The sequence below is a fragment of the Larimichthys crocea genome, chromosome XVI (genome assembly GCF_000972845.2).
Source record: "Larimichthys crocea isolate SSNF chromosome XVI, L_crocea_2.0, whole genome shotgun sequence".
NCBI lineage: Eukaryota > Metazoa > Chordata > Actinopteri > Sciaenidae > Larimichthys > Larimichthys crocea.
In genome coordinates this window covers 8,221,856-8,248,915 of record NC_040026.1, presented here as the reverse complement: position 1 = coordinate 8,248,915, position 27,060 = coordinate 8,221,856, and the positions used below count along the sequence as shown (strand labels likewise).

Here is a 27,060-nt window from a genome sequence, read left to right as displayed (position 1 = left end):
TCAGATGCAGACAAGCTTTCTTTTTAAATAAATTGAAAGTGGTGGCATGGATATTTCTCCTGAAAATGGCAAGACATCATATAGTTTCCACTTCAGATTATAAATGCTACAGGTACTAATGAGAGCACTACTGTGGATGCTGGAATAGTTTGAAAGCGTTAATGTATTAGATCTGGAAACTTATTTGTGAGACATTGAATGATTTTATGCTTCCGGTGCTAAAGGAGCCCCTGGTTCTGCTTCCTCAGCATTGATCATGTCGTTGTATTTACTCTTGAAGAATCCAGCCTGAGAGTAGAAAACAATGAGAATATATAAATAACATGTAAAATAAATAAAAGGATCAAACTGCATCAGTGAATATGGTAATAATAATAATGCTGTAAAATGCCTCTATTGAGCTGTATAATATCCTGAGAATGTATGCACAGTGTCTCACCTTATACAGGCCTGCGGTCAGTAAAGCCAGTAGAGCCAACCCTCCCAGGGATCCTCCAACAATCTCTTTGGTGAAGTCCGGATCAGCATACACTTCCACCTCTGCCTCAATCTAGAGAAAGAGATAAAATTACAGAATGTAGAACAAATACAGGCTCATTTAAAACACAAATAAATGGAAATAATGTGGCATCACCTTGCGAATGGGTGGGTTGTTATTAGACCCTGTTGTGAAGAAGATGTACTGGTTTCTGTCGTACTCCAGACTGGCAGTGCTGGTCAAGAGATACTTGGCAGATTTAAGTCCAATCTGTTTTGGAGTTGGGAAATGGTAGAAATAATAAGTAGTACGTAATAAAAACACTTAAAATGTCACACTTAAAACACAACCTATTTGTTGAATATTATACATAGTCATCATTTACCTGCTGTATCCATCGTGAGCTAAGGTTGGCAGAGATTTTGAGAGTTTTACTCTCCAGTCTTCCCATGAACATATTGCACTTGAACACTTCGCACTGGGCTACAGAGCAGTCCTGTTGGAGATTAAATGGCAGAAAGCAGAGAACACTGTAATGGCATGTCAAAGTTTAGTTACCACGATGTAACTCCAGTTCTTTGAGTATGTGCACAGCGCTCTAACAGACTTTGTTTTCCTCCATCTTAGGGCGTTAGTGCGAAGGTTAGCTGTTTTAGGCCTCATGCAGCTTCATAAGGCAGTGTACTACCATAATTTGTTTTAATGTGTGTGTATGAGAAATCCACTATATAATTTATTGTTGTACATTTCTAGCTTAAATCCTAACTCATAGGTGGTAGAGGAATACTTACCACTAATTTATTTTTCTGTATTTGAGCAACAAAATCTTTGACCAGTGGTTCTTCATCTTTGTCTCTTTGGCAGTCTGGAAACTGAAATACAGCCACTTCATGTCAGTGTAACAGCAAACAAAATGTGGTCCTTACATCTTTTCATCAATGAAATTGTAGCTACATAAAAATTTGCATGTTACCTGCAAACTGCTTGAATCCGCCCAGATATCTTTATCACCGAGCTTTACTGGCACCCTGATCACCACAGTGAAATTCAGTGGTCTGATATCATTTGTCACCTAAAAGAAAAGGATGCTTTAAAGTGAAGTCTGAATCAAGTTTATTAACTGTTACTGGTATTTTGATAAGATATTTACCACAATTGATTGTTGGACTGGTTTCTCCAAATCATCCTTCCCGAAAGTGAAATTGTTGTAGCTGAGGGTACTAAACAGACATATTCAATATTTTAGAAATATTACGTTTTAAAATATATTATTACTTTTTCAAATCATGTCTTTTGCTTCACAAAGAACACAAACCTGTCAAACGTAACAAAAATGCTGTACTTCACAGGAATTGATTTCTGTTTGTAGAGTTCGCTTGACACTGAGTGCTCGTTGTTCCCACTAAAAGAGAGGTGAAATTATTTGTACACATGATGAATAGTGCTATTGCACACATGCATGCTTGCATATTGCTGTGCTTATGGGCAGGCAGCTAAACAGTACCTGGTTGCATTTGCAGTGATAAAAATCATTTTGTCAAGTTGACTATTGGTTTCAATCCCATAGGAGATGATGAAGAAAGCCTAAAATTAAATGAAGGAGATCAGATTAGCTCCTCTTTAGCACGACTGTTTCTGCATCAGTAAGACGAGATCCTTCTGTACAAAGAACAAACCTTGGTGTTGGTCTTGAAAATTGGCTTGTCAATAGAGCAGTCAGTCCTTCCTTCCGACAAGCCTTTACTGTCCAAGGAGTTGCACTCAATTCTTCCCTTTATTAAAAACAAATAAAAGAGAATAAAAGCACACATTCACCAGATTTGCTGTATGATCTGGGAGAGGTGCTGAGCAGAGATGAACTGAAATAGACTTGTGGCTCAGAGGTAGAGCGGGTCGTCCACTAATCAGTTGATCAGCGTTTTGATCCCTGGCTCCTCCAGTCTGCATGTCGAAGTGTTCTTGGGCAAGATACTGAACCCCAAATTACTTCCGAAGGCTGCGCCATCAGTGTGTGAATGTGTATGAATGGGCGAATGAGATATGTAGTGTAAAAGTGCTTTGAGTGGTCGGAAGACTAGAAAGGCGCTATATAAGTGCAGTCCATTTACCATTTGATTTGGACACCTTACCTGCAGAATTGTGAACTTTCTAAAGGAGAGCCCGGCTGGGTATGTGACAATGACATGGCTGTTGTAGGAGTTTTCCTCGCTGTTCTCCACTGACACGGAGACATCCAACAGTTCATCAATGCCCACTTTAACCTCTAAGGATCTGACGCATTATGAGAATATGGAAAATTAAAAAAACAGAAAATTGTTGAGGTCCTTCAAGTAAAAAAAAATTACGACCCTCTAGGTGGTGCTAAAGGGACAGACAAGCTTTCTCTCAAGTATGATACATTCTTAGAATACCCGTAAAAACATTTTGTGCCTATTCTTCTAATGGTTGTTGAGTTTTTTTTTGTCTGATTGATTGATCCTAGCTAAAACCATTACACAATGAAAGTTGGGCTTTTTGGAAGTAGAAAAAAATCATATCCTGTGTAAAAATATATTTCAGCCTTGTCTGAAAAATACAATTATATGAGGGTTTTACCCAACTATGCTGAACCAGACTGAACGAAAAATTAATTCAAAGAGCACACTGCTCCATTAGTGTGCAAACACTTTGAAAAGAGAAAAGCAACCACACCCTTAAATCAGATTGAATTTCTTTTTAACTCACCGAGTGAAGTTGAAATCCACTTTCAGATTATCCACACAATTATTGTCAGTGCCGCAGCTGAATTCAAACCCTAACTGTGGAAAAGAGTATGAAATAATCATGTTTGTTCTGAAAAAGTGGCATACAGTCTGACTGCCTACTCAAACAAACATTTGAACATTTTTTAGGAGGCATGATGATTCCTGCACTTTTCACAGTACTGCAGACCTCCTAGTATGTTGAAACTACTCACAAAAAGTATGTTTTTGCTCAGCTTTGTACAGTTAATGTTCTGACAATGAAGACCACATGTAAGAAGTATGAGCAAGTTCAAAGTGACCAGTAAATGTTAAAGATTACTTACAGGATGAAAAGTAGTTGTCTGAGCCTTCAGGGCGAGACTTGGGCTGAGATTTAATATTTCAGAAGGCAAACCCTCAAAGGTGAATGTGAGTTCATTGGACAGTGCATTGAGAGCATCTTCAGGACAACGCTGCAAGAAGATGCACTACTGTAAAATACTATTTGTCAAGGTTGTGAGGGTCTGACTCTTTAATACAACATGAAACATGTCAAACATGAATGTATGACAGAGGCTGTGGCTTTCTACTTCTGTTGGACTTCTGTATGTATCACCCACATTTCCACTCAGGTATCAATAAAGAATCTTTTTCCAAAGACCAGAAATATACCAGATTTTAACACAGTGTATGTAACTCACCTCAACAAAGAAGTTCACATTGAAGCACTTTGGCTGTCGTAAGTCAAGATCAACTGATTTGTTTGTCATTCGTTGTTTCTCACTGATGTAAGCTCGGTTGTTTGGGGCCTTACGGGTGGAATCCAGTGTAAAATTACAGTTGATTCTTGCACTTGCTGTAACAGATTAGAGTTTAATTAAGAAGTTATTTGTGTACCTAGATACAAGTATTTAAATAGATGGACAGTGGAGAATCAGGAACCTTGGTATACTGAAGAACGTTTGGTCATCCTAAAGCAGATTTTAGCTTTGGTCCTCAATGGTTGTGAGCAGTCTCCTTTTTGAGTAGGGATTTGACTTGGGCTGAAAGACACTGTAGCTTCCACCATTACGATAGGCTTTGATCTGGGAATGCACGGAGATGAACAAGATAACTTATTTAGCTGGTGAACCTTATTGTCGTATGATTAACACAAATGGTAGAATTACACTAAAGAGTAAAATGTATTATAGGAACATCTTGGGCTTACCTGAGTAAAATAACTTTACCCTTTGAACCCACCGCTAAGTCAGGCAGAAGGTCTTGACTCAGGTCAAAAGATGACTGACTGATCGACATCCCGAAGAACTTCAGTCCCGACTGGACTTTAGATCCAGCAATTCTCTACATAAATGTCAATATTTAAATGAATCACACTGAAAATAGTATCCATTGTATATTAAATACAATGGCAAACATGAAGCCATGGATACTGGATCTGTCCAAGCTTATCTGATCTCACTCACCTGGGTATGTAGACGACTGATTCTTCCTCCTGCTTCACCGTGGAATATGTAAATGCTGCCTTGACCATCATCCTCCAAAGGTGCTCCAACGGCCAAATCATTGAGACCATCTGTGTTAAGATCAGGCAGAACAGCAAGAGAGGACCCAAACCTTCCTCTGTCAGATGCTTCCCCTCTTAGTACAAATGGAGAATCTAAGTGACAGTCGACATTCTGGTGAAAATATAAGGATGAAAGTCAATGTTTGCAGGTCATTAAAAAAACAATAGATTATTTTAATCACACTGGATAAAATGCTCATATACCAAAACACTTAAGCTGCAAACGTAAACTCTTCCTTCTCTGTCAGTGTCCATATACATAGGGGCAGATATGAGGACTAGGTCAGTGTAGGTGTCACGATCCACATCCATGGTACAAACCTCTGCCCCAAAATATTCACCACTCTGAAACTGTGTAAGGAACAAATCACCAATAAAAAATAATTAATTATAAGAAGGAAACAACAGTTTTTATTAAAGAAAATAATGTCTGAACATGCTTCATGTTGTATTTCAGGGCCATTTATTATAAACACACACCTGCCATGGAAAGGGATCAATCTTTTTGAAATTGTCGCTTGGATCAACTGCCATCACAACTCCTCTGTGTTGATATCTTGGAGCACCAACAATTGTCATCGAGCCTTGCCTCGTGTTAGCAACTGCCATGGAGTAACCTAGAATTCAGGAGTCAAACCTATACGTTAAAGTATCCGAAGGTTTGGCCGACTGTTGACAAATGCTTTTTTATGCCATTTTATCAGCAAACTAGCAAAATAACAAATCATGATCAATTCCTCGACAGAAAATAAAGTGATACGTTACTTAATTCAGCAAATATAAATTTACTAATAATTATTAAATTATTAAAAGTTATTTTCTTTATTTCTTTTGTGTGCACCATACATTTGAGATCAGATCTGAGATCTTGAGATCATCTTCTTTAGTACATGAGGTGCCCTTCACAGCTTTGAATCTTTCACAGAATTTGTTATTACGTTACGTGTTTCTGCACAACTTAATGTACAGGTATATTGGTGGGATTTGTTTAAATTAAAATTAAGTGACCGCCTTTTTTTCATGGGACATTAAAACATAAACAAACTAATTATTCCTTATTTTTATTTTTCCTCCCATGCTTTGAAAAACTTTTCAACATCTGCAATAGAGCGCTGCACATACATGATGACATCTATATGTGTTAGTTTGTTACTGTCATATTCATACCCAGATAGCTGTCAGACTCCACATTCAAAGGCTCATAAGAGCCACTCTTCATGCCTGAGCTTGTGTATTTCATGTAGCCTCCCTTCCACTGGTTGGCACCAACAATACCCATTTGAAATCCCTGCAATTTAGACAGAACTTTAAAGAACATTTGTTCACCGTAAAAACATCAGCTGAATTCATCACACTGGATTCTATGTACATGTATAACTAAGTCTTTGTGATTTTCAGCCACAAGAGTTTCTGTTGAATTACCTCGGGCACATAAGCTGCACTGAATCCCTCCTGAGACATTTCCAATTTCAGTGACTCTCCATCTGTTTCAGATCCTGTAACAGCAGCATAAATCAGCATGAAAGTGTCTTAATGCAGCATGATATTATGACCAACAGTCATTTTAACTGAAAACACAAACTTTAAGCGGTTATATTAAGTTTATAGTCTGTACCTTCAATGGCAAAGATTTTTTCCTGCAAACTGTTTCTTATTCTTTCAAGTGCATCAAAGTTCCCCACTTGAAACACATGTTCATCTGGGGGAGAAGATGCAATGGTTTTCAGTTCCTCTTTGGCATTTCTTTTATCAAATGCACTCCCCACCTAGGGATGTTGAGAAAGGAGATATAATTTGCAACAGAATTGATTTATTTAAATTTAAATTGCTGACTCCATTTACTGACTCTCAAATTGAATACATACAGCATATGTAGATAGAGATGTGTGTGTGAGAGAGAATATGGATACAACTTACCCCAATAGCGAATCGAACAATCTTTGCATTTTCTGCTAGATTTGTTGCACCTCGCAAATCATTCTGCGAATCACTAGACTCTCCATCTGTAATGACTATTAAAACCCTCTTGACGTTTGGCCTAGCACCACGATATGGTGAGAAGACATCTTGGCTGTCAAAAGAAAGAGATGAAGAGAGGAAAAATCTGTTATATTTTTCTCTGCTGTGAGTGGTGGGTTGGAGGCAGAAATATCAAAAACATATCTCTGCACAGTGCAGGCTTGAATCTACTGGAAAAGTCCAGCTCAACCTGTCTCAAATGGTGACAAACAGCAAACACCATTACAATTTGGAATTTTCAAAATTAAAATATATAATAAAAAAAAATCGTATTGCTCCATAAAATCAGCATGAAGTATTATAAGCATCACGTTGACACTTACACAACATGTGTGATGGCATTAGCTGTGTAAGTTCCTCCACGTAACTGACGTATTCCATCAATTTGTCCTTGCCAATTTTGAGTGCTAAATGTATTAAAATAGTATGGAACTTTGAATTCTGTGGAGAACTGGGAAATGGCAAACTGCAAACAAAAAGAAAACAGCATGTTAATATATATGGAAATAAATAATACATTAAAAAAATGTGCCTGCTGCATCATTTTTTAGTTTCAATAGAATAAAACTCTACCTGTGTATATTGTCCAATGAACAATCCAACCAGATCTTTCACAAAAACCTTCATTCTTTGAAAATCCTTTCGAGATACGCTGCCTGAGCCATCCAACAGGAATGCAATGTCAGCTTCAATTTGACACTCTGTCAAAAATAAGAGCTGCATCAATGTATGAAATATTATTTGCAGTCTCCCTTAAAATGATAGTCAATTAAAGTAATCCAACTTCTGGCCATATCCATGAGGTATCCATGGGGTTGGTTGTATGTGTGAGGATAACTGGGCTTCTGCAGTAAGGACTTAGCCCTGGTACATAGAGGCACACCAGGTGAGCCACTGGGTTTAACATCATTATACATCAAATATATAATATATAAATAATCACTTTTATTTCTTCGACCACCACCTTTAAGATAAGAAAACTCAACATATTAACCTGGAAGAGAAGATGGCACAGCACTTCCAACATGATCATAACGGTCTATGTCAAAGCATACACCATTGTACATGGTAATACTCTGACAGTCCTTTGGGATGGTTGGTCCACATGCCTGGAAAAAGACAGTTAAGTCCTAGTTAATAAATAATGTTATTTGAGATGACTTTCTCTGACCCCTGCACTGATTTTAACATTGTACTGTGAATCTTTGCAGTTTACCAGCTCACCATGGTGTTTTGTGTGATAGGATCACTTGTCATTGTCAAACCAAGGGACATGTTGACTGCGAATTCTCGCTCTGCATTGAAAACATTCATCAGTCATTCAAGATACATTGTGATAGCAACACAACAGTCTCAGCAACGATTACAAACCACAACTACCACAAGTAAAATACTTCCTCATGTAATCTGATAACTTTTACCAGTTCATACTCCATCCATTTCCATACTCACTTATCCTTATCAGGGTTGCGGAGGCTGGACAAGTGAGAGGTTATAGAGACAATAAGCACTCATGCTCACATTCGCCAAAACCAGTTAACCTTGAGAGGAAGTCACAAGAAGAACTAAAAACTCTACACAGAAAAGCCCCACTGAGGTTTGAACTAACTTTCTGTGTGGCAACAGTGCATCTCTGCAAACAGCAATAAAAGTTTTTTCTTTCGTTGCCAAGTTAGTATGACTCGAAGGCTGAATCCGGCGATCCAGCCATTTTCCATCATCGCTTATCCTGGTGCTGCAACTGAGGCAACACATTTTCTTGAAAGGGCAGTAAAATACCCATCTATTTATCTTTATATATAAAAATGTGAAGCTGCTTACGTGGAACTGAAAGTTTTTCACAGGATGTCGTAGAACATTTATATATTTGACCCCTTCTATTCGGTGCATACTGTTCAAGAGGAGCACTGACCAGCAAACTGAGGAAATAAAACCAGACATGTGAAATTAGACACGCATGACAGAAATGCTAGTTGGAAAAAAACACTGGTAGTAGATGTACTGTGGACCAATGCAATATCTAGCTTTGACTTACTCTGATGATCTCTGCACCACCTGGTATCCAAAACCTGCAGCATCATTACTGAGGGACTTCCAAGCCACGGGGTCGATATTAAAACAAAGGGCAGCTTTTAACACTGAAGAATGGAGAAGAAAGAACCATATCATTTTTCTGACCTAAAGAGTTGAGACACAGACTCAGTTAGTTGAAAGTCTATTGTCTATGTGCATTTACAGGGTGTAGTGGTACCAAAAGGGTTTGCCAAAAATGTCCTCATTCTAGGTGGTTCCAAAATAATTCTTAATTTAGAAAACATAGCTTCTTTGTAATATTTCCTCTTTTCCCTTTTACAGTAAAAATTCTGAAACTACACAGTAAAAAAAAAGAAAAAAAAAGGAACTTGCCATGTTGACACAAATAAAGCTTTGTTTTTTTTTTTTTTTTTGGACCTCTGACTGATGCACAAAATTGCATCAAGTCAAAGTTTTGCAGATGTAAAGATGATTATTCACCATGACACCAGTGCCCTGTGGTTCTGCTTTTTCCTGTCACTAGTGCAGCCTTGTTTAGAGTACTGTAGCCTTAATGTCTGTTCTAGTTTTTCGGATAGTATAGTCTCTAGTTTCTATTGTGTCATTTCTGTTATGTGCTGATGGAGTCTCGAATGTACATGAAGTCAGTGTTGTAATCAAGTCCTGCTAAATGGAGACCAAGTCAAAATCATGACCAGACATTATATAGTCAAATTTGTTAGTTAACATGTAGCTAATATTCAATAAATCTCTGTGGCCCACACCTCCCAGCCTCCTCAGTAAGTCCAAGACGAGACCAAGACCTTCGAAAAGTGAACACAATTTTAACACACAACCAGTCTTGAGTACTACAACACTGCATAAAGTCACTAAATATACACCGGAAAAAGAATATCACTAATGCAGCTGCAGGAAGTCTGTCACTTCCCCTGTCATAGGTAAAGGATATGTTGTATTGTGTCTTGTCGCCTGGCTCTCTCTTGGTTTCGCCAGTTGTGTGGGTTTACTAGAACAATAATTTCAACTTTCAAGTGCAGAGTAATGTATTATGCAGCTTGTTTATGGCCCATTTTAAATCAAACAAACTGAGTGTTTGTCTGTCTCCAGTCCTCTAAGAGCCCTGCATAGGCTAAGTGGATATACATGATGAATTGATAATAATTTAGAATAAAACAATATTTTTTGTTTATTCAGTTGACCCTGACTAGGAAATTTTGACGTAATTTCAACGATGTATGTTTAAATGACTATAACTTCTGTTTGTTTGTTTGTTTTTTCCCCCGATACAGACATTTAATACTTGCAACTGGATTTAGGTGTTCCTTAAAAATCAGTCAAAATGTTTTCTGATAGCACTAACATAATAAAGATTTAAAAGACGGCTGACGGCTCTCTGATAATATTTTTACGATCAGGAATGGCTCTGCTGGCCACATATTGATGTTTGATGTTTGATTCATTGAGGAAATTAAATACAAATGTGGATCTGATGACCTTCACTGTTTTTCTACACACTTTTACTCCAGTTATCAATCTTTAACCCTGGTCATTTTTAAAATACCACACCCTGATAATAAGTTACTAAAGGAATATAACGTACATTCGATAAAGATGTTGTAACTGTGATAAAAATGTCACAAAATTAAATGACAAGATATTTTGACTGCTGGCACAAATATTTATAAAGAAACAAAAGACAAAATCAACTTGTCTTACCTGACAAGAATACAATAGTGTTAATTATCCTGTCCATTGTGATGCTCCCATGGAAATTTCTGATGATGTGCTCATGCAAAATAACTTGGAAACTATTGTACTTTCTAGAAAACCGACAAACTATTGCTGTCACTCAAACTGTGAAGGCGGGAGATGTCGAAAGTAAAGTGTCAAAATCATAATGTGACTCAAAGATAAGTCAGCCAGTTTGAGGAACTCTTATGTAGGCGAGGTTACATTATTGACGCACCTCCTGTTTTAGCACCCTGGTCACAATTCATCTGTATTCACTGATCACTCGTAGATATCTTATCTTAGATATTAAAATGTTTTCATCACTTTAAATATGTGACAGTAGCAGAAAATGCATACATGTATATATTTCCTGTTTTTCTTGTGATATTAACATTGTTCCTTCTTCAAAATGCTGAAAAAAAAACTGCCGGTGGAGAGGAAGTGTGTGTCTATGATTATGGTGAAGTTTGTGCAATTTCATTGTACACACACACACGCACACACACAGTGAACTGTCTACACTGTTAACACCTTTTTTATATTTACTATATTTAAACCAGTTACACCAATTACACTGTTCATACTATGTCTTTTATATTGCTCAGAGGAATGTGGTGGATAATTATGCTAACTTGTTAAAACTTGCTAAATTCATCCATGCATCCATCCATTATCTGAAACCACTTATCCTCATCAGGGTCACAATGGGAAGCCTTGAAGCTTATCCCAGCTGACTTTGTGTGAGTTGCAGGGTACACCTACCCTGGACAAGTCGCCAGCTCAAGGCAGGGTGGTACTAAATCCTTTGCTGAAAAATAAGCAACTTGATATGACATACTAATGGTTGTCTTGTTTTTATATACTTAACTGACTATATACTTAGCCGAAGTGATTTCAAGAGATCTTAATTGTGTTTAAATGTCTTGTAAATTTGTGACTGAATGGTGCAGAACTGTTTCCAGAATCATTTTGCATCCAAACCATGACAGTGACTCAGAGTGTTTTGCACTGGTCAACAAACAGGGCCAGTATGGAGTTGTTCAATCTGGTCCAATCTGCCAGGAGTCTACTCCAGAGTGTCTTGTTACCAGTCCTAGATCAACTTCCACATCAGCTCAAGCTTTGTCCAGTTCAGGACCAGTGAACAACTGGGATGGAGAGAGAGCAGCTACACCTATAGTCTGCCAGATCTCCCAACTACTCCAAAAGACAAGCTCTGCAAGTAAGTATCATGAAAAGGCTTTAAGTCCAAAGCTATAGTCAACAGTCAGGCTGTAGGTGACGGTCTTGAATGTGGCCCTGGATGGTTAGTCCCTACAACGGGGTCTACACTTGTGAAGGAATCCTAATTTCTGACAGCTTCATTCTCACATCTCCCCCGATACTTCTCAACGTTAAGTGTAGAAGCATTTTGTATTCACTACTTGTTAAAGACATTTAGGAATGCATAATGAAATTTGGTGCTTTGCCCTCCTGAGAGTCTAAATCCAGATGTAAGTGAGTGGAGAGTGTTTCTCTCTCTCTCTTTTTTTAAAGATATTTTTTTGGCCTTTTCAAGCTTTATTCTACAGAGACAGCAGAAAGATGGGGAATGACATGCAGCAAAGGGCCGCAGGTCGGATTCGAACCTAGTCCACTGCAGCAAGGACTGTGCCTTCGTACATGGGGCGGATACTCTATCAACTGAGCTACACGACACCCCAAGAGTATTTCTCTCTGAAGAGTTTCAGATGTCTCTGGATGAGCTTTGGTTGAGAGGCAGGGTACACCCTGGACACATTGAGACAAACAACCATTCACACCTACAGCCAATTTAGAGTCATCAATTAACCTATTTAGTGCATGTCTTTGGACTGTGGGAGGAAGCCGGAGTACCTGGAGAGAACCCACGCAGACACGTGCAGAACATGCAAACTCCAGACACAAGCCCTCCCGCTCAGTTTGAACTAGAAACCTTCTCGCTGTGAGGCAACAGTGTTAACCACTGCACCCCATCCATCAACTAACCTGTAACCACTTAATATGCAAATTCTAAAATCTTAAATAAGGATTGCACATTTCATATTTTATTTCTTAGTAAAGCAATTCTCACTGTCAATCAAATAGTTATTTTGGGCAAGTAAGCAACTAACCATACAATATTGAATTTGAGGGGTTAGTACAGAACAATATGTAATGACAATCTTTTTTTTATTATTATTGTGCAATGCAACAATGGGCTATTCAGTTCACCAAAGATTAGAAAGAAATTTAGATTAGAAAGAACATTTTATTTCCTGCTCACTATGAAATAAATCATGGGTCTATGATATAGATATATGATTATATATAGAACAGCAGTTCCCAACCTTGCTTGATTTGTCACAGGGTGCATATCTGAGATGTGAGCAGTGAAACTAAGGACTGATTTTCCCTCCTCAGACTTTGAATAATTTTTTCTAACTTGTGACCCATTGAAGTAATTTTCTGACCCCTTGTTGGGGTTCAGATCTCCAGGTTGGGAACCTCTGTTAAAGAAACTAGTAAATAAGTGAGAGAGGGATTGATTTCAGATGCAGATAAGCTTTCTTTTTCAATAAATTGAAAGCGATGGCACGGATATTTCTCTCAAATCATGTACATTCCTGAAAATGGCAAACCGTTATATAGTTTACACTTCAGATTAGAAATGCTACAGGTACTAATGAGAGCACCACTGTGGCTGTTGGAATATTTTGAAAGCATTAATGTATTAGATCTTATTTGTGAGACATTAAATGATTTTATGCTTCTGGTGTTTGTTCGGGTTCACCATCATCCCCTGGATCTGCTTCATCAGCATTGATCATGTCGTTGTATTTACTCTTGAAGAATCCAGCCTGAGAGTAGAAAACAATGGAAGACATTTAAATAACATGTATAATGAATAAAAGAACCACACTGCATCAGTGAATGTGGTAAAAAATAATACTGTAAAATGCCTCTATTGAGCTGTATAATATCCTGAGAATGTATGCACAGTGTCTCACCTTATACAGGCCTGCGGTCAGTAAAGCCAGTAGAGCCAACCCTCCCAGGGATCCTCCAACAATCTCTTTGGTGAAGTCTGGTTCAGAATACACTTCCACCTCTGCCTCAATCTAGAGAAAGAGATAAAATTACAGAATGTAGAACAAATACAGGCTCATTTAAAACACAAATAAATGGAAATAATGTGGCATCACCTTGCGAATGGGTGGGTTGTTATTAGACCCTGTTGAAAAGAAGATGTACTGGTTTCTGTCGTACTCCAGACTGGCAGTGCTGGTCAAGAGATACTTGGCAGATTTAAGTCCAATCTGTTTTGGATTTTAGAAATGGTAGAAATAATACGTAATACGTAATAAAAACACACTTAAAACACAACCTATTTGTTGAATATTATACATAGTCATCATTTACCTGCTGTATCCATCGTGAGCTAAGGTTGGCAGAGATTTTGAGAGTTTTCCTCTCCAGTCTTCCCATGAACATATTGCACTTGAACACTCTGCACTGGGCTACAGAGCAGTCCTGTTGGAGATTAAATGGCAGAAAGCAGAAAACACTTTTATGTCATGCAAATTCCAGTTGGATTAAAAAAAAACACATTCTGATGTTGCTTGCTCCTCACATGGTATGGTGTTAAGTTGACAGAGTCATTCAAGGGCTGCCAACTTTCTCGCAATCACTGTGAGACTCACGCAATTAAACTTTCACATCCTCACAGGCCACACGTTCAGAGATTCAGATTTGTCTCTTTCCTTCTGATACTCTGAGGAACTCACTGCTGCATGGTGCTGCATGTCTGTCTCTCTGCTGATTGTGTCCTGTCTCTCTCTCTCTGCTCTCTGTGTCGTCTCTGTCTCACTGCTGTCTGTGTCTGTCGTGCTGTGACATGATCAGTTATGAATTAGTTTTTAACTGCGTCACGGACCTGTGTTGTCATTTTGAGACCCGGTTTGTAGTTTTGTCAATATGAGAGAACACGTCTGATATGGAGAGTCTCCTGTTGTGTGCTACCTTTGCAAAACAATGACTTTGGTATGGAATTCATCTGGAGTATATGTGTGTAAATAGCTTCATTCAGTGTCTCACCTCCTCCTCTGAGCTACTGTACTATGGGTACAGGAACACTGAAACTTTAGAACGATTCTCAATAAAATCATGAATGTAGCCTGATTGTTCCTCAATGCTGAAATCTTTTATATTAACATAATTATATGTGACATATCTGAAGCCAAGTAGAAGTGAAGCCTCACTGTGTCAGTGAAATGTGCTTTTGTAGTAAATATTAAGTCAGTATGTCTGACCCGAGCCCCTGACATGATGTGAAAAATCTGATGAATCCAAACAAAATTGTTCAGATGTGGACTCTTTCTCTATCTTCTGTTTCTAGGCTGACTTTCTAGTTTAATAACTAGCTTCATTGTTTTCTGGACAATGTTTTGATCTGTGAACAATTTGTCTTTACTGTGCACATAATGTTTTTGTTTGTAGCTACTTCTCAACCATCAAATACAGCAAGAGATTTGATGTTGATTGATTTATCCATCTCTATTGTATGTGTGCATTCAGTCAGTAATTAGTGTGCACTTGTGTGTACAATTTGTTGACTGCACTAGGCAGGTTTTGGGTCCACAAGCGAAATCTTGTTTAGTCCCACTAAAATCCAAGGGCCGGCCGTGCTCATGCATTAATACATCAGGCAGTGTACTATCATAATTCATTTTGCAAACACACTAAATACTACAGTATGTTGTACATTTCTAGGTGAAATCCTAACTCATAGGTGGTAGAGGAATACTTACCACTAATTTATTTTTCTGTATCTGAGCAACAAAATCTTTGACCAGTGGTTCTTCATCTTTGTCTCTTTGGCAGTCTGGAAACTGAAATACAGCCACTTCATGTCAGTGTAACAGAGAACAAAATGTGGTCCTTACATCTTTTCATCAATAAAATTGTAGCTACATAAAAATTTGCATGTTACCTGCAAACTGCTTGAATCCGCCCAGATGTCTTTATCACCGAGCTTTACTGGCACCCTGATCACCACAGTGAAATTCAGTGTTCTGATATCATTTGTGACCTAAAAGAAAAGGATGCTTTAAAGTGAAGTCTGAATCAAGTTTATTAACTGTTACTGGTATTTTGATGAGATATTTACCACAATTGATTGTTGGACTGGTTTCTCCAAATCATCCTTCCCGAAAGTGAAATTGTTGTAGCTGAGAGTACTAAACAGACATATTCAATATTTTAGAAATATTACGTTTTAAAATATATTATTACTTTTTCAAATCATGTCTGTTGCTTCACAAAGAACACAAACCTTTCAAATGTAACAAAAATGCTGTACTTCACAGGAATTGATTTCTGTTTGTAGAGTTCGCTTGACACTGAGTGCTCGTTGTTCCCACTAAAAGAGAGGTGAAATTATTTGTACACATGATGAATAGTGCTATTGCACACATGCATGCTTGCATATTGCTGTGCTTATGGGCAGGCAGCTAAACAGTACCTGGTTGCATTTGCAGTGATAAAAATCATTTTGTCAAGTTGACTATTGGTTTCAATCCCATAGGAGATGATGAAGAAAGCCTAAAATTAAATGAAGGAGATCAGATTAGCTCCTCTTTAGCACGACTGTTTCTGCATCAGTAAGACGAGATCCTTCTGTACAAAGAACAAACCTTGGTGTTGGTCTTGAAAATTGGCTTGTCAATAGTGCAGTCAGTCCTTCCTTCCGACAAGCCTTCACTGTCCAAGGAGTTGCACTCAATTCTTCCCTTTATTAAATACAAATAAAAGAGAATAAAAACACACATTCACTAGATTTGCTGTATGAACTGTAAAAAGCAGTTGAGCAGAGATGAACTGAAACAAATTTGATTTGGACACCTTACCTGCAGAATCGTGAACTTTCTAAAGGAGAGCCCGGCTGGGTATGTGACAATGACACGGCTGTTGTAGGAGTTTTCCTCGCTGTTCTCCACTGACACGGTGACATCCAACAGTTCATCAATGCCCACTTTAACCTCTAAGGATCTGAAATATTATGACAATATGGAAAATTGAAAAAACAGAAAATTGTTGAGGTCCTTCAAATAAAATACCTGTAAAAACATTGAGTTGTTTTAAATCTGATTGATTGATCCTGGCTAAAACCATTACACAATGAAAGTTGGGCTTTTTGAAAGTACAAAAAATACCCTATATAAGATATTTCACCCTGAAAACGACAAGGCTCAAATATATGTGGGTTTTACCCAACTATGCTGAACCAGACTGAACGAAAAAGTAATTCAGAGAGCACACTGATCCATTAGTGTGCAAACACTTTGAAAAGAGAAAAGCAACCACACTTGTAGGAGCCATAATGAATAAAGAATTTGGAGATGAATAAGAATGTTTACATAGTGTGTTTGTAGCACTGTAATGGATATTAAGTTGAATGTTATATGGCTCTCCTATTTGATAATATTTGGTAATTGTTCTGCATCTAGCACAAGCAATTAGGGGCTGGAAATGTAGGAGCCATAATGACAGTTTTAAGAGTGTTTAACAGTTTAGTTGTAAAATATTTGAAATGCTCCTTTAGGTTGGTTGTTAGTGATGTCACAGCCACTTAAACGTCAGATATGGTTAAGCAGCCTAAGGAGCAACATAGTTTTTTGACGGTTCGTTTAAGATTGAATCTTGTAACTTTGTTTTTTGCTTTTAAAGTAAAGTTTTTTGGAAAAGAGTTACTTTGTCGGAAGATTCATTACCAGTCAAGCTTATTGCCGATGGTTTGCTTAATAGTGGCGGTAAAGAGGATTATTGGATCGATAGAAGATTGCCGCTACAACACCCTTAAATCAGGTTTAATTTCTTTTTAACTCACGTAGTGAAGTTGAAATCCACTTTCAGATTATCCACACAATTATTGTCAGTGCCGCAGTTGATTTCGAACCCTAACTGTGGAAAAGAGTATAAATGAATCACGTTTGTTCTGAAAAGATGACAGCATACAGTCTGACTGCCTACTCAAACAAACAGTTGAACATATTTTAGGAGGCATGATGATTCCTGCACTTTTCACAGTACTGCAGACCTGCTAGTATGTTGAAGCCACTCACTAAAAGTATTTTTTTTCCGCTCAACTTTGTACAGTTAATGTTCTGACAATGAAGACCACATGTAAGAAGTATGAGCAAATTCAAACTGACCAATAAATGTTAAAGATTACTTACAGGATGAAAAGTAGTTGTCTGAGCCTTCAGGGCGAGACTTGGGCTGAGATTTAATATTTCAGAAGGCAAACCCTCAAAGGTGAATGTGAGTTCATTGGACAGTACATTGAGAGCATCTTCAGGACAAGGCTGCAAGAAGAGGCACTACTGTAAAATACTATTTGTCAAGGTTGTGAGGGTCTGACTCTTTAATACAACATGAAACATGTCAAACATGAATGTATGACAGAGGCTGTGGCTTTCTACTTCTGTTGGACTTCTGTATGTATCACCCACATTTCCCCTCAGGGATCAATAAAGAATCTTTTTCCAAAAGCCAAACATATACCAGATTTTAACACTGTGTGTGTAACTCACCTCAACAAAGAAGTTCACATCAAAGCACTTTGGCTGTCGTAAGTCAAGATCAACTGATTTGTTTGTCATTCGTTGTTTCTCACTGATGTAAGCTCGGTTGTTTGGGGCCTTACGGGTGGAATCCAGTGTAAAATTACAGTTGATTCTTGCACTTGCTGTAACAGATTAGAGTTTAATTAAGAAGTTATTTGGGTACCTAGATACAAGTATTTAAATAGATGGACAGTGGAGAATCAGGAACCTTGGTCTACTGAAGAGCGTTTGGTCATGGTAAAACAGATTTCAGCTTTGGTCCTCAATGGTTGTGAGCAGTCTCCCTTTTGAGTAGGGATTTGACTTGGGCTGAAAGACACTGTAGCTTCCACCAATACGATAGGCTTTGATCTGGGAATGCACAGAGATTTTAGATTCAATTCGCATTTTTGATTTGGCAAGTTTTACATCGGATGCCCTTCCTAACACAACCCTCTGTATTTATCCGGGCTTGGGACCGGCACAATAAGACACTGGCTTGTGCCCCCTTGTGGCTACATTGCCCCCTCGTGGCTACATACTGGGAATGCACAATGAACTGTTATAAAAAAAACTGTTATACTGACGTTCAGATGTTTTAACTCATATAATGTGTGTGTTTCCTGTCTTTTGCATGTCTCGTGCACTTCCCTTATTTGGACTGTGTTTTGCTGAGGATGGCAGGGCGAGATATCAGTAGTTCAAGGATAGGAGAGACAAGGACGTGAGAAACAGGCCTGAAAAGTGTCATTTTGATACATATTGTTCATTGCTGAGCAGACTCATGAGTGAGGGAGGTGTCTGAGACAGCCCATTTTTAAAAATGTATAAGAACCAACAGTTAGGGCTCCTCAGGTAGCCTTTTCTCTGTAACCCCTGTGCTTGTGTGTTGCACTGTTAAATGCTTCTTCTTGTACACAAATAATAAATTGAACTTAAATTTTGATAATTTGAATCAAGTCTTCCTTATTTAAGAGTTTTTCTTTAAAAATCCCCCTAACATGAACAAGATAACTAATTTAGCTGGTAAACCTTATTGTCGTATGATTTACACAAATAGGTAGAATTACACTAAATGTAAAATGTATTATAGGAACATCTTGGACTTACCTGAGTAAAATAACTTTACCCTTTGAACCCACCGCTAAGTCAGGCAGAAGGTCTTGACTCAGGTCAAAAGATGACTGACTGATCGACATCCCGAAGAACTTCAGTCCTGACTGGACTTTAGATCCAGCAATTCTCTACATAAATGTCAATATTTAAATGAATCACACTGAAAATAGTATCCATTGTGTATTAAATACAGTGGCAAACATGAAGCCATAGATACTGGATCTGTTCAAGTTTATCTGATCTCACTCACCTGGGTATGTAGACGACTGATTCTTCCTCCTGGTTCACCGTGGAATATGTAAATGCTGCCTTGACCATCATCCTCCAAAGGTGCTCCAACGGCCAAATCATTAAGACCATCTGTGTTAAGATCAGGCAGAACAGCAAGAGAAGACCCAAACCTTCCTCTGTCAGATGCTTCCCCTCTTAGTACAAATGGAGAATCTAAGTGACAGTCGACATTCTGGTGAAAATATAAGGATGAAAGTCAATGTTTGCAGGTCATTCAAAAAACAATAGAATAATTTAATCGCACTGGAAAAAATGCTCATATACCAAAACACTTAAGCTGCAAACGTAAACTCTTCCTTCTCTGTCAGTGTCCATATACATAGGGGCAGATATGAAGATTAGGTCAGTGTAGGTGTCACGATCCACATCCATGGTACAAACCTCTGCCCCAAAATATTCACCACTCTGAAACTGTGTAAGGAACAAATAAAAAAGAAAATAATGTCTGAACATGCTTCATGTTGTATTTCAGGGCCATTTATTATAAACACACACCTGCCATGGAAAGGGATCAATCTTTTTGAAATTGCCGCTTGGATCAACTGCCATCACAACTCCTCTGTGTTGATATCTTGGAGCACCAACAATTGTCATCGAGCCTTGCCTCGTGTTAGCAACTGCCATGGAGTAACCTAGAATTCAGGAGTCAAACCTATACGTTAAAGTATCCAAAGGTTTGGCCAACTGTTGACAAATGCTTATTTTATCAGCAAACTAGCAAAATAACTAATCATGATCATTTCCTCTATAGAGAACAAAGTGACGTTACATAAGTTACTTAATTATAATAGTTACTTAAAAATAATACATAAGTTGTTTAATTTAACAGAATAAAAACTCATCCTGCTTTCTTGTTTTGTGGGCAGGGCAGGATTTCCTGATGTATTAACAGGTTTAAATAAAAATTTGGTGATTGTTTTTTTTTTATTTAGAAGATTTTACTTTGTATTTGGATGGATCGACTTCTTTTTCAAAAACATTTCATTTTTGGTGTTTCACATGGGACATTAAAACACAAACAAAAGATACAAAGTCCAAACTTTGACTCCTTATTCCTTATTTTCCTTTTTCCTGTCCCCTTTTGAAAAGCTTTCCAAAACATGGGACGAACATCTGCAATAGAGCGCTGCACATACATGATGACATCTATATGTGTTAGTTTGTTACTGTCATATTCATACCCAGATAGCTGTCAGACTCCACATTCAAAGGCTCATAAGAGCCACTCTTCATGCCTGAGCTTGTGTATTTCATGTAGCCTCCCTTCCACTGGTTGGCACCAACAATACCCATTTGAAATCCCTGCAATTTAGACAGAACTTTAAAGAACATTTGTTCACCGTAAAAACATCAGCTAAATTCATCACACTGGATTCTATGTACATGTATACTGTAACTAAGTCTTTGTGATTTTCAGCCACAAGAGTTTCTGTTGAATTACCTTGGGCACATAAGCTGCACTGAATCCCTCCTGAGACATTTCCAATTTCAGTGACTCTCCATCTGTTTGAGATCCTGTAACAGCAGCATAAATCAGCATGAAAGTTTCTTAATGCAGCATGATATTATGACCAACAGTCATTTTAACTGAAAACACAAACTTTAAGCCGTTATATTAAGTTTATAGTCTGTACCTTCAATGGAAAAGATTTTTTCCTGCAAATTGTTTCTTATTGTTTCAAGTGCACCAAAGTTCCCCACTTGAAACACATGTTCGTCTGGGGGAGAAGATGCAATGGTTTTCAGTTCCTCTTTTGCATCGGTTTTATCAAATGCACTCCCCACCTAGGGATGTTGATAAAAAGTGTTGGAGAAAGGAGATGTAATTTGTAACAGAATTGATTTGTTTAAATTTAAATTGCTGACTCCATTTACTGACTCTCAAATTGATTATATACAGTATAGGTATATAGATATATGTGTGTGTGTGAGAGAGAATGGATACAACTTACCCCAATAGCAAATCGAACAATCTTTGCATTTCCTGCTAAATTTGATGCACCTCGCAAATCATTCCGATCATTAGACTCTCCATCTGTAATGACTATTAAAACCCTCTTGACTTTTGGCCTGGCACCACGATATGGTGAGAAGACATCTTGGCTGTCAAAAGAAAGATCTGCTTTAAATATATTATTTAAATATATATTGTACATTTTATTGGGTTAAAAATGTCTGGTATGATTAAGAAAATAAAAGGTTGGTTCACCCAAATACCAGTTATCACATCGAATCAGAATTTGAATAGATATGTGGAAATTCTCACAACACAATTCAAAGTTTTAACACTTCACTTCCTGTTTGTACATGAAATCACCTTGAGGTAAGGTCATATAATATCATCATGTCTGCACTTACACAACACGTTTGATGGCATTTGCTGTGTAAGTCCATCCACCTAACTGACGTATTCCATCAATTTGTCCTTGCCAATTTTGAGTGCTAAATGTATTAAAATAGTAATGGACTTTGAATCCTGTGGAGAACTGGGAAATGGCAAACTGCAAACAAAAATAAAACAGCATGTTAATATATATGGAAATAAATAATACATTAAAAAATGTGCCTAAAACAGCTGTATTTTTCCAACTACCTGCATCATTTTTTGGTTTCAATAGAATAAAACTCTACCTGTGTGTCTTGTCCAACGAACGATCTAACCAGATCTTTCACAAACACCTTCATTCTTTGAAAATCATTTGAATTTACGCTGCCTGAGCCATCCAACAGAAATGCAATGTCAGCTTCAATTTGACACTCTGTCAAAGATAAGATGATAATGAAAGTCAATTAAACTAATCCAACTTCTGGCCATATCCATGAGGTATCCATGGGTTTGGTTGTGTGTGTGAGGATAACTGGGCTTCTGCAGTAAGGACTTAGCCCTGGTACATAGTGGCACACCAGGTGAGCCACTGGGTTTAACATCATTATACATCAAATATATAATATATAAATAATCACTTTTATTTCTTCTACCACCACCTTTTAGATAAGAAAACTCAACATATTAACCTGGAAGAGAAGATGGCACAGCACTTCCAACATGATCAGAACGGTCTATGTTAAAGCATACACCATTGTACATGGTAATACTCTGACAGTCCTTTGGGATGGTTGGTCCACATGCCTGAAAAAAGACAGTTAAGTCCTAGTTAATAAATAATGTTATTTGAGATGACTTTCTCTGACCCCTGCACTGATTTTAACATTGTACTGTGAATCTTTGCAGTTTACCAGCTCACCATGGTGTTTTGTGTGATAGGATCACTTGTCATTGTCAAACCAAGGGACATGTTGACTGCAAAGTCTGGCTCTGCATTAAAAACATTCATCAGTTAAAACAGTCATTCAAGATACTAAATAGTCTCAGTGATCACTATAACTATATATATACTATAACTGATATATACTGATAACTTTTAGCAACATTGACCAGTATATACTCCATCCATTTCCATACTTGCTTATCCTTATCAGGGTTGCGGAGGCTGGACAAGCGAGAGGTTATAGCGACAAATAAGCACTCATGTTCACATTTACCAACACCAGTTAACCTTGAGAGGAAGTCACAAGGAGAACTAAAAACTCTACACAGAAAAGCCCCAGCTGAGGTTTGAACCAACTTTCTGTGTGGCAACAGTGCATCTCTGCAATTTTCAACAGCAATAACAGTTTTTTCTTTCGTTTGCAAGTTAGTATATGACTTGAAGGCTGAATCCAGCGATCCAGCCATTTTCCATCATCGCTTATCCTGGTGCTGCATCCAGTCCCAGCTGCTATCAGGGGAAGGGTGGGTCACATCGTCGAGAAGTAGCCAGTTAATCAAAGGGCTGACACATAGAGACAAATAATCATTTGCACTCACGTTCACACTCACGAGCAACTCAGAGTCACCACTTAACATGCATGTTTTTTGACTGTGGGAGGAAGCTGAAGCTGAACCCACGCAGACATGGGGAGAACATGCCAATTTGACATACAGTAGAAAGGCCCCAGCTGAGGTTTGAACAAGGAACTTTCTTGCTGTGATGCAACAGTGCTAACAACAGCATCAACACATACAAACGTAGGCAACACATTTTCTTGAAAGGGCAATAAAATACCCATCTATTTATCTTCATATGTATAAATTAGAAGCTGCTTACGTGGAACTGAAAGTTTTTGACAGGATGTGGTAGAACATTTATATATTTGACCCCTTCCATTCGGTGCAAACTGTTCAAGAGGAGCACTGACCAGCAAACTGAGGAAATAAAACCAGACATTTTGAAATGCTAGTTGGAAAAAAACACTGGTAGTAGATGTACTGTGGGCCAATGTGTTACAACAACATTCAGCTTTGACTTACTCTGATGATCTCTGCACCACCTGGTATCCAAAACCTGCAGCATCATTACTGAGGGACTTCCAAGCCACGGGGTCGATATTAAAACAAAGTGCAGCTTTTAACACTGAAGAATTGAGAAGAAAGAACCATATCATTTTTCTGACTTAAAGATTAAAATCTATTGCTTGTGTGTTGCTTTTGGTGCATTTACTGTACAGGATGTAGTAGTACCAATAGGGTGTGCCAAAGTGTCTCAAAACAATTCTTAGTTTAGAAAACATACTGAAGATCACATCTGAGCTGATTCTCTGTAATCTTTCCTCCATTCTGTATTAGCAGAAACACTGTTATAATAATAATAATTTAAAATTCAATTTAGCATCAGAAACTTTAGATTTACAGTCAAGGTTTTGCAGAGAAACGTATTTTTACTGAACTGTTATAATCAAACGCCTTCAATTAAGTGATGATACTAAAAGCTCTGCAAAGAAACACTCTTACACAGACATCAGGGCACAATCACCCAAACACACACCGACGTCACTGTTATCGAGGTTCAGTGTTCTTCCCTGTGATTTCCCACTCTCCTACCTGAGCCACAGCAGTTCAGTGCACTGTTCCCTTGACTTTGCCCTTATTCATTTTACTTTTGTCCAATTTATTGTCATGTATGTGCTTTTATTCACTGGAAGTGGTCAGAAAATTTCAACCTGAAGAGACCAGTGAAGTTCGTTCTCTTTTTAAACAAGACTACACCCTATGTATGATGTAATGAATGTCGTTGCACAAATAAAGTCTTCCTTGTTATACTTTTTCCAGATTGCTCTGCTTTGGTCAATAAATAATAGTTATGAAGATGAAAAAATGCCCTTAGGTTCTGATTTTTCTTGCCAAACTGTTTTTTTTTATGTATATATTTGGATTTTGTGGATTGAATTTTCAAATTTGGAACATGACATATTCAGTTGACCCTAACTCTGACGTCATTTCAACAATTTATGTTTAAATGACTATAACTTTTGTTTGTTTGTTTTTTCCCTCGATACAGACATTTAATACTTGCAACTGGATTTAGGTGTTCCTTAAAAATCAGTCAAAATGTTTTCTGATAGCACTATAATAATAACATAAATGTAAATATAAACCGATAATAGTCTTAGGATCAGGAATGGCTCTGCTGATCGCATATTGATGTTTGATGTTTGATTCATTGAGAAAATTAAATACAAATGTGGATCTGATTATCTTCATTGTTTTTCTACACACTCTTACTCCAGTTATCAATTTTTTTTAGCCCTGGTGGTTTTAAAATACCACACCCTGATAATAAGTTACTATAGGAACATAACGCACATTCGATAAAGATGTTGTAAATGTGATAAAAATATCACAAAATTAAATGACAAGATATTTTGACTGCTGGCACAAATATTTATAAAGAAACAATAAACAAAAAAATCAACTTGTCTTACCTGACAAGAATACAATAGTGGTAATTATCCTGTCCATTGTGATGCTCCCATGGAAAATTCTGATGATGTGCTCATGCAAAATAACCGTTAAACTATTGTACTTTCTGGCCACCGACAAACTATTTCTGTTACTCAAACTGTGAAGGCGGGAGATGTCGAAAGTAAAGTGTCAAATTCAGAATGTGACTCAAAGATAAGTCAGCCAGTTTGAGGAACTCTTATATAGGTGGGGTTACATACACTATTGAACCTCTGTTCACAACACTGATAGAAGACTGATAAATACTGTACAGGTTAAATAAAAGAATAAATAGCAAAAAACAGCACAAAAAAACAGCTGTAATTGGTGAGTGCAGTGCTAAAGTCTTTGCTGAAAAAATAAGTTGAAGTGATTTTATTAGATAATTTTTTCATAGTTTTTTATTTGTGACAGTAGCAGGAAATGCACACATGTACAAATCTCCTGCTTTTCTTGACATATTAACATTGTTCCTTCTTCTTCTATCTTCTTCTTCTTCTTTCTTCTTTGCTGTTGGTGGAGAGGAAGCTGTTTTATAACAAACACATGGAAATTGCACAGATTTCACCATAAACATACACGCACACACACACACACACACTCCTACATACACACGCAAAAATTCATACTCACAATAAACCTACTACCAGAATAAATATGTCCAGTTCTTGTTTTACTTCCTCTATACTGTAGCTCCATAGGTCAGCAAAATAATTTATCAGTGTGCTATTTATATAACAGGCACACACACACTATGAATTGTCAGAATGTTAGTGGATTAAATACCTGCTGACTTTATGTCTCTTACTACTGAACTGTTGAACTGTTTACACTGTTAACACCTGTTTTATATTTGCTATATTCACACTGGTTACACCAATTACACTGTTCATACTGTTTATGTCTTTTATATTGCTCAGAGCAATGTGGTGGTTTATTATACTAACTTCTATGCAAGATCATAAATAACAAAACAATACTACCCCTAACTACAGCTGTCATTGGTGTGTGTAGTGCTTGTAATGGAAAATTTATATTACATGATTGTATGTTCTTTTTATAACCATCCTTCTACCACCTCAGAAATATTGCCAAACTCTGGCCAAATCTCACCTTACCAGACTGTGAAAAACTAGTCCACGCCTTTGTCTCCTCCAGACTTGATTACTGTAACGCACTCCTCATCGGGACCCACAGGAAACACCTTCAGCAATTACAACTAGTCCAGAACAGCGCTGCTAGGATCCTGATGCGAGTCCGAAAATCAGAACATATCACCCCCGTCCTTCATTCACTGCACTGGCTTCCAATCTCCTCTAGAATCAAGTACAAAATTTCTCTTCTCACCCATCAGTGCATCTATGGCAACGCTCCCACCTACCTCAAAGAACTGCTCACCCCTCAAACCCCAACACGATCCCTCCGCTCCAAAAACTTTAACAAACTCTTCTGCCCGAGGACCAAGCTAAGCACCATGGGCGACAGAGCCTTCTGTGCCGCTGCACCCCACCTCTGGAACTCGCTCCCTGATCAACTCAGATCACCACAGACTCTGGAAAATTTTAAAAAAGGACTTAAAACTTTTTTCCACATCGTATTTAACATGATTTCTCTTGCTGTGATTTATTTGTTTCTGTTGCTTGTGTGCATATACTTTGTGTGTATTGTAGCACTTT

The 27,060-nt window shown here is 37.7% G+C and overlaps 2 protein-coding genes across 5 annotated transcripts; both read right to left on the bottom strand.

Annotated features, from left to right (window-relative positions):
• Positions 1-145: 145 nt before the first annotated feature.
• On the bottom strand, positions 146-10,816 carry LOC113747848 (integrin alpha-M-like). Of its 2 annotated transcripts, XM_027289243.1 has the most exons (30): positions 10,538-10,816; positions 8,823-8,925; positions 8,609-8,706; positions 8,012-8,082; positions 7,782-7,896; positions 7,361-7,488; positions 7,111-7,253; positions 6,686-6,839; positions 6,384-6,534; positions 6,191-6,264; positions 5,936-6,056; positions 5,249-5,385; positions 4,973-5,119; positions 4,668-4,880; positions 4,412-4,545; positions 4,144-4,286; positions 3,903-4,057; positions 3,546-3,674; positions 3,203-3,276; positions 2,608-2,749; positions 2,155-2,250; positions 1,983-2,062; positions 1,794-1,880; positions 1,629-1,698; positions 1,452-1,550; positions 1,270-1,350; positions 864-974; positions 635-748; positions 440-550; positions 146-288 (listed from the first exon to the last, which is right to left on the bottom strand). In XM_027289243.1, the coding sequence occupies exons 1-30, from the start codon at positions 10,572-10,574 to the stop codon at positions 205-207; spliced, it is 3,402 nt and encodes a 1,133-aa protein (XP_027145044.1). In that variant the 5' UTR covers positions 10,575-10,816; the 3' UTR covers positions 146-204. The 2 variants fall into 2 exon arrangements, with proteins under 2 accessions (XP_027145044.1, XP_027145045.1); XM_027289244.1 differs by lacking the exons at positions 7,782-7,896; positions 8,012-8,082 and having other exon boundaries at positions 10,538-10,810.
• A 1,786-nt stretch (positions 10,817-12,602) lies between these two features.
• On the bottom strand, positions 12,603-25,539 carry LOC109138259 (integrin alpha-M-like). Of its 3 annotated transcripts, XM_027289240.1 has the most exons (30): positions 25,366-25,539; positions 23,915-24,017; positions 23,712-23,809; positions 22,809-22,879; positions 22,579-22,693; positions 22,195-22,322; positions 21,922-22,064; positions 21,516-21,666; positions 21,198-21,348; positions 21,005-21,078; positions 20,745-20,865; positions 20,059-20,195; positions 19,828-19,974; positions 19,523-19,735; positions 19,267-19,400; positions 18,386-18,528; positions 18,145-18,299; positions 17,788-17,916; positions 17,439-17,512; positions 16,459-16,600; positions 16,246-16,341; positions 16,074-16,153; positions 15,885-15,971; positions 15,720-15,789; positions 15,543-15,641; positions 15,361-15,441; positions 13,973-14,083; positions 13,756-13,869; positions 13,561-13,671; positions 12,603-13,410 (listed from the first exon to the last, which is right to left on the bottom strand). In XM_027289240.1, exons 1-30 carry the CDS (start codon positions 25,400-25,402, stop codon positions 13,315-13,317), a joined length of 3,411 nt encoding a protein of 1,136 aa, XP_027145041.1. In that variant the 5' UTR covers positions 25,403-25,539; the 3' UTR covers positions 12,603-13,314. The 3 variants fall into 3 exon arrangements, with proteins under 3 accessions (XP_027145041.1, XP_027145043.1, XP_027145042.1); XM_027289242.1 differs by lacking the exon at positions 23,712-23,809 and having other exon boundaries at positions 25,366-25,521; XM_027289241.1 differs by lacking the exons at positions 22,579-22,693; positions 22,809-22,879.
• Between the last annotated feature and the right edge of the window lie 1,521 nt (positions 25,540-27,060).